Raw genomic sequence first — 12,450 nt, forward strand, 5'->3', positions numbered from 1 at the left:
CAAGCAGCAAGTGTCTTAATTTCATGGATGCAGTCGCCATCTGAAGTGATTTTGGAGCCCATGAAAATAAAATCTGTTACTGCTTCCACTTTCCCCGCTTCTATTTGCCAAGAAGTGGTGGGACTACATGCCATGACCTTCATTTTTTAAATCGCGAGTTTCAAGCCAGCTTTTTCACTCTCTCACCTTCATCAAGAGGCTCTTTAGTTCCTCTTCACTTTCTGTCATTACAGTTGTATCATCTGCATATCTGAGGTTGTTGATATTTCTCCTGGCCATCTTGATTCCAGTTCATGCTTCATCCAGCCAAGCATTTCGCATGATGTACTCTGCATATAAGTTAAATGAGTAGAGGGACAATGTACAGCCTTGACGTACTCCTTTCCCAACTCTGAACCAGTCAGTTGTTCTATGTAAGGTTCTAACTGTTGCTTCTTCACCCGCATACAGGTTTCTCAGAAGACAGGTAAAGTGGTCTGGTATTCCCATCTCTTTAAGAATTTTCCACAAGTTGTTGTGATCCACACGTTAAAGGCTTTCACACAGTCAATGAAGCAGAAGTAGATGTTTCTCTGGAACTCACTTGCTTTCTCCATGATCCAGCCAAGGTTGGCAATTTGATTCCCAGTTCCTTTGCCTCTTTGAAACCCAGCCTGTACATCTGGAAATTCTCAGTTGACATACTGCTAAAGCCTGGCTTAGAGGATTTTGAGCATGACACTGGTAGCATGTGAAATGAGCATAATTGTACAGCAGTTTGAACATTCTTTGGCATTGCCCTTCTTTGGGACTGGAATGAAAACTGACCTTTTCCAGTCTTGTGGCCACTGCTGAGTTTTCCACATTTGCTGACATACTGAGTGCAGCACTTTAACAGTATCATCTTTTAGGATTTGAAATACCTCAGCTGGAATTTCATCACCTCCACTAGCTTTGTTTGTAGCAGTGCTTTCTAAGGCCCACTTGACTTCACACTCCAGGATGTCTGGCTCTTGGTGAGTGATCACACCACTGTGATTATCTGGATTATTAAGATCTTCCTTGTATAGTTCCAGTATGTATTCTTGCCACCTCTTCTTAATCTCTTCTGCTTCTGTTAGGTCCTTATGGTTTCTGTCTTTTGTCATGTCCATCCTTGCATGAAATGTTCCCTTGATATCTCCAATTTTCTTGAAGACCTCTCTAGTCTTGCCCAGTCTATTGCTTTCCTCTATTTCTTTGCATTGTTCACTTTTAAAAGGCCTTCTTATCTCTCCTTGCTATTCTCTGGAACTCTGTGTTCAGTTGGGTATATCTTTCCCTTTCTCCTGTGCCTTTTGCTTCTCTTCTTTCCTTAGTTATCATTAAGCCTCCTCAGACAACCACTTTGCCTTCTTGCATTTCTTTTTCTTTGGGATAATTTTGGTCACTGCCTCCTGAACAGTCTTATGAACCTCTGTCCACAGTTCTTCAGACATTCTGTCTACCAGATCTAATCCCCTGAATTATTCATCACCTACACTGTATAATCAAAAAGGATTTGATTTAGGTCATATCTGAATGACCTGATGGTTTTTCCTTACTTCAATTTAAGCCTGAATTTTGTAGTAAGGAGCTCATGATCTGAGCCACAGTCAGCTCCAGGTTTTAATTTTGCTAACTCTATAGAGCTTCTCCATCTTTGGCTGCAAAGAACATCATCAATCTGATTTTGGTATTGACCATCTGGTGAGGTCCATGTGTAGAGTCAAATTGTGCTGTTGGAAAAGGGTGTTTGCTATGACTAGCATGTTCTCTTGACAAAACTCTGTTAGCCTTTGCCCTGTTTCACTTTGCACTCCAAGGCCAAGTTCAGTTCAGTTCAGTCGCTCAGTCCTGTCCGACTCTTTGTGACCCCATGAACTGTAACATGCCAGGCCTCCCTGTCCATCACCAACTCCTGGAGTTCACTCAGACTCACATCCATCAAGTCGGTGATGCCATCCAGCCATCTCATCCTCTGTCGTCCCCTTCTCCTCCTGCCTCCCATCCCTCCCTGCATCAGAGTCTTTTCCAATGAGTCAACTCTTCGTATCAGGTGGACAAAGTACTGGAGTTTCAGCTTTAGCCTCATTCCTTCCAAAGAAATCCCAGGGCTGATCTCCTTCAGAATGGACTGTTTGGGTCTCCTTGCAGTCCGAGGGACTCTCAAGAGTCTTCTCCAACACCACAGTTCAAAAGCATCAATTCTTCGGTGCTCAGCCTTCTTCACAGTCCAACTCTCACATCCATACATGACCACTGGAAAAACCATAGCCTTGACTAGACAGAACTTTGTTGGCAAAGTAATGCCACACTTGCCTATTAAGGCTACCTCTTGACTTCTGACTTTTGCATGTCAATCCCCTGTGACAAAAAGGACATCATTTTTTGCTGTGTTGTAGGTCTTCACAGAATCAGTCAACTTTAGTTTCTTTGGCATCAGTGGTTGGGGCACAGGCATGGATTACTGTGATGTTGAATGGTTTGCCTTGGAAAGCAACCAAGATCATTCTGTCCTTTTTGGGACTGTGCCCAAGTATTGCATTTTGGACTCTTTCATTGACTATGAGGGCTACTCCATTTCTTTTAAGGTGTTCTTGCTCACAGTAGTAGATATAATTGTCATCAGAATTAAATTTGCCCTTTTCTGTCCATTTTAGTTCATCTATTCCTAAGATTTGAGGTTCAGTCTTGCCATCTCCTGCTTAGCCACATCCAATTTACCTTGACTCATGGACAAAACATTCCAGGTTCCTATGCAATATTGTTCTTTACAGCATCAGACTTTACTTTCCCCAGCAGACACATCCACAGCTGAGGGTCATTTCCACCCTGGCCCAGCTGTGTCACTCTTACTGGAGCTATTAGTAATTGCTCTCTGCTCTTCCCCAGTAGCATACTGGACACCTTATGATCTGGGAGGCTCATCTTCTAGTACTATATCTTTTTGCCTTTTCATATATTCCATGGGGTTTTCTAGGCAAGAGTACTGGAGTGGGTTGCTGTTTCTTTCTCCAGTGGACCACGTCAGAACTCTTCATTAGGACCCGTCCATCTTGGGAGGCCCTTCACAGCACGGTTCTTAGCTTCATTGAGTGACACAAGCCCTTTCGCCATGTCAAGGCTCTGATCCATGAAGGGGATGTGGATCTTATTTGAGGCCAAATGGCTAAAACTCAAGAAATCTCTCTGAATATAAAAATATAGATAAGAATTCTGAGTAGATCTACACTGCCTTCTCTGCAGATCAGCTGGGCCATGAAGTCCTAACCTAACACAGTCCCCTATCCTGGGGCCAACCATGGTAAGGTTGGAGTAGGAAAGGGAACTCTATCCAAACCCAAGGAAACCAGATCTGTTCTGGCTCTGTTCCAAAAGGGCCTACAATTTTCTAGACTTGAGGTGACTTCTAAGCATCACTGCTGGGGTGACTTTTATCAGGTCATTTCTTCTAAAAGGTGTACATTCTTTAATGTGAGGAAAGAATAGGGTGCAGGAAAATAATTGCTGGATTCCAAATTGTGTACTCAGTCTTAAATGAAAAATAAACAGTTCCTGAGAGGGAAGAAAAGTATTTACTTACAAATTCAAGCTAAGGTTGAGTAGAAGATACAACTTTGATTGTTCTCAGACACCATTATTCCTCAGGGGAATTAGCAGCATTAATTTATGACTAATAGATTAACTCCCCCCCCTTTTATTGTCAAGTCCTTGATTAAACCCTTTGTGTGTGTGTTTGGGGTGTGTGTGTGTGTGTGTGTGTGTGTGTGTGTAGACTCATGGGCAAGTCTGAAGGAGTCTGGGCTTCATTCAAATAAAATCTCTCTTCCATCTTGGAAAACGTCTATATTACTTTTGCTGAGAAGAGGCTTGATGCCTCAAGAGGTCAATCACCCACAAGTCTTGAAAGTGATCTTGCGGTTTAAGAATAAAAGTAGGAAACCAGATTAAAATTGCCTTTCTTTATCTGTATCCCAAAATACCTTCAATATCCTTATTTCATTGTTCTGAAACAAAGTAAGGAGGGTGGTCTGCTGAGAGCCCCAGTGGAGATCCTGCCAACCCCCAGCTGTGTGACTAGCCAAGTGAGCCTCTTCACCTGCAATGTGATTAAAAATGATTATGCCTCAGAGTTGTAGCCACCACATGAGATGAGAAAGCCAAAGCTTTTAGAGGTTTACTGTTTTTTTTTTTTTCAAAATCATAGAATTATGGAGCCAGAAATTAAATGTGGCCCTCTGACTTCCAAGCCTTTTCTACTAGCATAGTCTACTTTAAAATCCTTGAGAAATGTCACTGAAGACTAGGGTAGTCCTATATTAAAAATCAGTTTCTCAAGACATCCAAAAAGAAAGAAAACAGTTACTTGCGAAGATCACTCATATCTAGGTTATTTCATCCTATCTACTATTTATAGCTACTGCTTGATACACCAGATTTTTATAATGCTAAATACCAGTGTCAAGTTCATATATTCTTCTGGATATTAGATATAAAGGTACAATTATAGATACTAAAGAGATATAGCACTATTAGCCAAATATAAAGATTTAATTCTCAATTTCTCTAAGACATTTATCTTCATAATTTAGTGACCTATAAAATATTCTTATAATGCATAACAGCTCTAAAATGTTTATATGAAAGTGATAATGTTTTAATGATGGTAACAACTGTGCCTCACAGTATCACTAACTTGAATAGAGCAGGACAAATTCTGTCCAAACGATGGTAATAAAATGTTCTTTTAAAAACCACGAAACAGAGCCCTTAAATATCTTAGCCATAAGATGCCGATAAAATTGAATTCATATCTAGTTTAATTAAACAATGGAAGTCAGGAGGTAAAGGGTAGAAAACTTCCCTTTGTCCTTCTTTTCCTGAGAAACTTTCAAAGGTTGAAAATCAATTCCTTTTGTCCCCTTGTTATTCATCTGCTACACATTAAATAGAAACTCTGGGTATCGAGTAATTCCCATAGGGTCTTTCATCTATGGAGAAGCCTGGTACAAATTAAATTCTTACTCTCCTTCATGAATTATAGATATGTGTTGTAGTGGACCGTTGACTTATCAGCATATGCTTTTGCTAGTTCAGCGTGGTGTGACAAGCTAATGGCAGTCCTTCTCTAAGGTTACTTTGGGTTGGGGATTGGGGTGCTGTATTAATTAATACAGAGCATTATCATATTGCTCTGACTTTACAGTCTCTGTTTAAAAGGCATCCTGTTAGACCCTGTTTCAGTTACCTCCGCGATCTTTCAGCCATTTAGGTTACCTGTGTATGTGTGTTCTAATGCACTGTAATAACACTAAAACGTGTAACATCACATCTGCCAGTGATGTGATACTTATGAAATGACCATCTTAATGGTTATTACAAATAACGTGCAAGAACAGACCGTGCAGAAGATCTCTTAGGAATTCTTAATTGAGGCAAAAGTTGGTTTAGCATTGGACTTCAGAACCAAGAGTTACGGAAATAACTTTGATCCCTGCCTGCAATATATCTTCAGGCGACACAGCTTAGACAGGGTCTCTGTCCTAAATCCTGGCTTTTGGAAGGAAACCACAAATATATACTAACCCACACACCAACACACATACACACACACAGCAGAGTTCTCAATCTCTAGTGCTAGGAAGTTCGAAGGCTTTCACTTGAATCTGTTCCCCACCAAATATGCTAAAAACCTTTTTGCGGCAGGTGTTCTTTTAGGTCTTTAACAAAGACAAAAGTTGGTCGGCTCTCAGTCGATTTCTCAAGTGCCCGGCCTCCCTGAACCACTCCAGTTTCCCCCTCAGACACGAGTCAGTCTCTGGCCCAACATGCACCTCGGCTCGTCCCCTCCCGCCACGGCGAGACCCACCCTCGGAGCGGAAGCCTTTCCCTGAGCGGCACCCGGCGGGCCTCACCTCGCTGGAGTCCTCCTGCTGGTTGATCACGGCGAGCGCGTCTTCCGCCGCCTGCCGCTTGGCCTCGGCCACCGTGCGCTCCATCTTGGCGCGCTCCGACGTGATCATGTCGTGCGCCTTCCGCTCGGCCTCGGACACGGCCTTCTGCAGCTCGGTCATGGCCTGCCGCTTCACCTCATTGACCGCCTCCTCTGCGGGCCGGGCAGGGGGGACCGGACAAGAGAACAAGCTCTGTTAGCGTGCGGCCCGGGCTCCCGACCCGTCACCACACAACGCTAGACGACACGCGTGACTCCCGGCCCCGGACTGGGCGGGTCTTCTAGACGTCTAAAGACTCACGTTCTGGAAATTTAGGAAACGCAAAGGGTGAAGCCTTGTTCCTTTAATTTACGCTCCTGGGAATACCGTTTATATTTCTGTAGCCTCACAATAACTTGACTACCAAACCAGTGCTCCCGACAGGATCCTGAGATCAGACTAAGTAGTCAGAAGACAAAAATTACCACAAGAAATCTGTCTACATAACTGAGACCCACGAAGAAGGTGTTTTGCCACAATGAAATATGAACACAGGGAGTCCATGGGTAATGCTTTCAGGAAAAGAGAGGAAGGGAATAGATTTTACACAGACACATATATAAATGCAAACACTTGTTTTGCTGGTGAAAGATACAGTAATGAAAAGGTGTCTCATAACAATTAATGCAGACCTTTGAAAGAAAATCCAAGATGAAACATAATGGAAGATCCAGCTTTTCTTTTTCTTGTCATTTCCCGAGTGATGTGGATATATGATGTGGATATATAGGGATTAAAAAATCATTTTCTCATTTCCAAATTTTTTGGTTGTAGTATCTACTGAATCAAATACAAGTAGTTTTGCATAACTAACTGTTGCACTAGACAAATATAATTGAATCATACTGCAGGCCAAAACAATCAGGCCTGACTACAAACCTGCAAGGTGTCAAATTTGCTCTTTATTTTTGGCTGTGGAAAGGGTGCAAAGATTAGACTAATGTACAACATAAGATTGACAACTAAAACAAGTAATTTCTATTTAAAAAAATTAACTGTTTTAATTAACAGGGAAAATATCCTCCCCCTGAATTAGTTTATCTAATTTTCATCTTTATTCAAAGCAAAATGACAATGATTAATTGAAAATTTAATAAGCAGTAATTATTAACTTGGCAAATCTCGTACCAATTAACACTGTATTAAAACTAATTATGACATGTTTCATTCAAGTGTTTGCACTTAATTGTTTCACTCACTTAAAAAGCACCTTAATTGAATGTTCTGTTTAATTAAAAACATAGTTTCCTAATAAAAATGTTATACTGCAGATTAAAAATGTTGAGATACAAATACTCCTATAGTTCTTTAAATTTCTGTGTTTTATTTCACACCTCCATAGTTGATGACTTGAGGATCAGGAGAAGCCCTCCACTATTAATTAGTAATCATGACTTTTGTAGCCTCCACCATTTTTTACAGCATTATTTCTGAAGCTCACTCATTTGTAATTACTGTCTTCTAGATTTTATAAACTAAATTAAAAGGGAAAGATCCAGACAGAAAATATTAACTGAATTATGTTCAGCATTTTTTGGTTGCTTTAAGATATGTATTTAAAATCTGGATGGAAGCAGAGCACTGCACAGAGCTGGCAGCACCTTCTTCACCAGAGGTGAAAAGATACCTTTATTATCCTATCATAAAGACTTGGGCACTAGGGAAGCACTGCCCTTCTAACTGTATAGTCAGGGTCTAATTTGGTTTGAATATTCAAGGTGAATTAAAATTCTATCTAAGTGGTAATACAGGACAATAATTTTTGCTTACGATCAAAGCTGTAGCTTGACTAATTGTATATGCAAATCAGGCAATTTATATTTAAATTATGCATTCCTATTCTAATCCCACAGGCATATACAGATCAGCAAAGAGAATTGGTAGGACATTTACAAGGTGCTTGAATATTTATTACCAACAGCAAACACTCATTGATTGTTTGAAAAATACACTGAAGAAAACAGTTGCAATTTAAAAACTATATTTATGGTAGCCTTTCTCCAATTTTATAAAGACCTTTTAAACTTCAGAGTGTATTTTGCTACCTTTGCTATTGCTTTTAAAAATATTACTTTTAGGGGAAAAGTGATATAGCCTTCAATATTTGTTAGGATTCCAAATATTTAATATGTATCTTGTTATTACATTGTATTATTAGGGTAACATGCAAACTTTGAATAAGGTCTATAGGTTAAATAATTATATTCTTTTAATGTTAATATCCTGATTGTGGTAACCATACTGTGGTTATATAAGAGAATGTCCTTGTTCTTATTAGGAAATACACACTAAAATGTTTATATCATGTCTGCAATTTACTCTGAAGTGGTTGGGGAAAATATATATAATGCATAAACAGAAAAACAGTGAAGGAAAGATGGAAACAAAGAGAAGACATCAAAGCAAATATGGTGAAATAGGGAAACTGGGAGAAAGGAATATGAGATTGTTTATACTATTTTCTGCAACTTTTTCTGCAAGTTTGAAATCATTTAAAAATAAAATGGTGCAAAATATTATATGGTATACTTTCATGCACAGGATATAATTTTGAAATTATAATTTTCTTTGAAAGACACATGGGTTACATTCCATTGAATTTTAGATATTTGCTATTAGCATTTGATATTGTTCAAATGCTTTAAACTTGATTTTATTTACCTATATTTGTCACAAAGGTAATGTATAATAGTTTCATTGCAAAGACATACTTTTGTCTAAAAAAAAAAAATGCCATTAGTGAATTTTAGAATCTTGGGGAAAAAACTTTCAAATTTTAACAGGCTGAATGTAGATGTCACATTCTGCCTTTGGTGTTTTACTCATATTGGATACCTTGACACTTTGAACACTATAAATGCTTTTTAAGAAGCCTATAAAGATAAATATGATAAGCAGTTGCTTGAGACTTTCAGATGAAACTGTCATCTGTCCTTCAAAGATTCAATATACTCCTTAAAATTTAGCAGGTATCCATAGAAAACTGTTCCCAAACTGTTTTTATGCAGCAGATTAGGGATATCACTGTGATGAAAATACAAATTTAGTGAACATTACTTCCAGGTCAGGTTTTAGACTGAAGATCTAATATAGATGGGTAGGCACATTTTATAAATATTCCAAACATTGGTTTGATAAGGTTAGGCCCTTCTTAGAAAATGCATGGACACTACATAAACATGTATTGCTCTTTCTCTTTTTTCAGAGTACCCAAAACGCAACGTATACCTAGAACTGGTTTCAGAAATCCACAAAACAGACAGTGAAGAAAAATTAATAGCGGACTCAATAGATTACAATATGTCAAGTTAAAAAAAATAACTGATTAAGCACAAAGTACATAGTGCTGTTTTGAATCTGCTTCCAATTGCTTACCACTTACGGTAGGATTTCCTTTGTGCATAGCTATTCAAGTTGACTTTCCAACAAAGGTAGTATATTCAGAAAAATCTGCTCTCACTTAATAGCAGTCAAACAAAGACTTGAGCAGATAATAGCACAGAAGGAATTTGGATTACACAAGACTTCACTGTCAATATTTCTTTATGAACTATCAAGATTTAACTCAAATACACATAAATAAGGGAAATACAGAGACTCTTTCCCTCAACACAAAAATCCATCCTTCTGCTATCCAAAATGGCAATTCTTTGTACCTCTTATTGGGATAAGTTGCACTGACAGCTCAAAATTGGAGAAGAAAAATGGTCAGAAGGAAGACATAGCAATTCTTTCTCCAGGTTATGTGGCGCTCAGCACATTTTAACAGCCTAGGAGTATTCCAGAACTGTTATCCTGGTAGGAAATCTTCTTAGAGGTGATGTGGTAAATCTGGTAAGACTATACAGACCGGCTATAGATACACACAAACACACACACACAACACAACACAAATAAACCTTAACCTTTAGGCTAAATGGGTCTATCTGATTTGTATACTAGATATGTTAGAGATCTTTCTCTCTGGTTCTTAATCTAAGCGGCTAAGCCTAGAATACTATCAGATTTTGAAACACCTTATCACTCTTACAAAAGAGTTATTAGAAAATGTAAAAAAAAAAACAAAACCCACAAAACTCAAATAAGAGTCAAGGGACCAGAGTCACCAAGCTGCACAGAACTACAGACAGAGCTGGGTCAAATCAAAACCCAAACTGAAATCTTCTATAGGAAAACATCCTTTTCTCCTTGATGGGGGTTCACTGCCCCACACCTGTCTGATGGCTTGCAGAAATAGCACTTTCCAGTTTCTCAGCTCAGACAAATCATTTTAACAGTTGGAGTTGTTTTTTAATCACTAAGTCATGTTCGACTCCTTTGCAACCCATGGACTATATAGCCCGCCAGGTTCCTCTGTCCATGGGATTTCCCAGGCAAGAATACTGGAGTCAGTTGCTATTTCATGCTCCAGGACATCTTCCCAACCCACGGATCGAACCCGCATCTCCTGTATTAGAAGGTGGATTCTTGACCACTGAGCCATCAGAGAAACACTAACAGTTGGAGTTACAGAAACTCAAAGCCACATTATGTGTTTGCAATGTCATTTTTAAGTTATGAAATAGGTTTATAATTTATCTCTTTTAGTTTTTTTTTTAATAAGGTTTTGGCTCAACTTACTGGTATTCCACCAAGATTCTGCCAAATTTGATTTCTTTAAGCCCAGTAAGTCAATGAGTCATCAGAAACTTAAGCTACTTTAAAATGTAGAACAATCTCTCTTAATGAAAATTAGATAGTATACATGAAAAGGAAAACAGAAATTTAGCAACTTTATCATTTAACTTATTTTAGCTTTGGTCATTGAATATTAATTAGCACAAAAGATCAATTTTAAAAAATGTTGGTAACCATAAAATTTCTGAGTGCCTCAACCAGTGAACTTGTTGCTGTGATATATTTTAAAAGAATTCAAAAGGTAGATGTCAATTATAGCTAGCTCAATTAAAAAAAAATTAGAAGATAAAGCTAAAGTAAAATACCAGACTTTATTTTCAGGAAGGAAAAAGTGCATGCAAGCTGAAACCTCAGCCTTCCAGCCTAAAATCATTACAGCCCCTGAAAAATGAGACTTATAACAGAAGTATCACCAGACCCTCATTACAGTAGCACCAGCAGATGCTATAAAATAAAAATTATTCTGTGCTCTAATCAGGCCTGGTTTAAGAATATTCATCAGGATTTTTAATTTTGTGTGTGTGGGGGTTTATTCTGTTGTTGCTGTTGTTGTTAGCGGTAAAGTCCTTTCTTGTCATTCTTCACATCACTGCATTAACAACTGCACACAGCTGCCAGAACACTAAACTCATGTTTTTAAACAATTCTTACCAGCTTTCTTCCAGATCTCCTCTGGCACATATCCAGAAGCAGGCCTGTGAAGGAACTCCCGATGTGCATCTATGAGAAGGATAAAAACCGGTGGAGAGGGGAGGAAAGCACCGTAAGCACCGTTACGTCATCACACAGGGAGAGCAAGCAACGCCCACTACCTCGGCTTCTCTACAGAAACACAGTTTTTTAAACACTTCAACTCCAAAAAATAAAAATAGGAAAACCGGCCATCAGAGCTCAAGGAAAATACATCACTGGTGTAAATGCTTATATGCTCAAAACCAAAACAACTCTAAACATTCCATCCTGTGTGTTAGTTGCCCAGACTCTTTGCGACCCCATGGACTCTAGCCCGCTAGGCTCCTCTGCAAGAATACTGGAAACACTATTCCAGGGTTGCCATTCCCTTCTCCAGGGAATCTTCCTGACCCAGGGATCGAACCCAGGTCTTCTGCATTGCAGGCAGATTCTTTACCATCTGAGCCCCCAGGGAAGCCCGAATTTTTCATTATACAATATGTTTTACAACACTGTTTCCAGCACTCCCTAAGTATGCGGATTTCTATGAACATATTTTATGAAAGAAAGCAAATTGTATTTGGCAATTTTCTCTTTTTTTAAAGTCAAATTGAAGAGTAGAAAGTCAAATTATAGTGGAGTAACATAATTTCTACCACTTTTCAATACATAGCCTGACTCCATGGCTAACCAGTTCTCACACTTAATTACTTTAAAAAATCTTGCTGAGCATTAAAAATTCTCACAAAAATTGGATTATATGGATTTGACATGGATGGGAGCAAGAAAGAATTATTAGAATGGATTCACAGAGAGCCAGTTGACCAAATATAACTAGTACAGGACACGCTTCCAGGGTGGGGCTGAGGGGGTGGAGATGAAATTCCACTTTAAGTGAAATGTTGTGCTTTTATGCTGCACAGATTTTAAAAGTTTGAGAAAACAGGTCATAATAAAGTTGATATAGGAATGCTAACCTCCAAATAACAAGTTCATGAAAATGACATGAAACCTATTTTCATGTTTTTATACATGCTTAAAAATAAAGTGTATACAGTCTTCCATAGCTAAAATATGCTCTAAACTTCTTCCATTCTGGATTTTTCAA

General features: G+C 38.7%; 1 protein-coding gene across 16 annotated transcripts in view; it reads right to left on the reverse strand.

The window, feature by feature from the left end:
• Positions 1–12,450, reverse strand: part of RUNX1T1 (RUNX1 partner transcriptional co-repressor 1) — a 157,448-nt gene that overhangs the window by 13,789 nt on the left and 131,209 nt on the right. For all 16 annotated transcript variants that reach the window (XM_086335243.1, XM_086335247.1, XM_086335258.1 and 13 more), the window contains 2 exons: positions 11,322–11,390; positions 5,916–6,106 (listed from right to left, as the gene is read on the reverse strand). In XM_086335243.1, coding sequence (XP_086191369.1) covers positions 5,916–6,106; positions 11,322–11,390 — 260 coding nt within the window. The remainder of the gene's footprint in view (positions 1–5,915; positions 6,107–11,321; positions 11,391–12,450) is intronic.

This window comes from Bos grunniens, chromosome 14 (genome assembly GCF_055505025.1).
Source record: "Bos grunniens cultivar Pamir isolate PY7600 chromosome 14, Bosgru_T2T1.0, whole genome shotgun sequence".
NCBI lineage: Eukaryota > Metazoa > Chordata > Mammalia > Artiodactyla > Bovidae > Bos > Bos grunniens.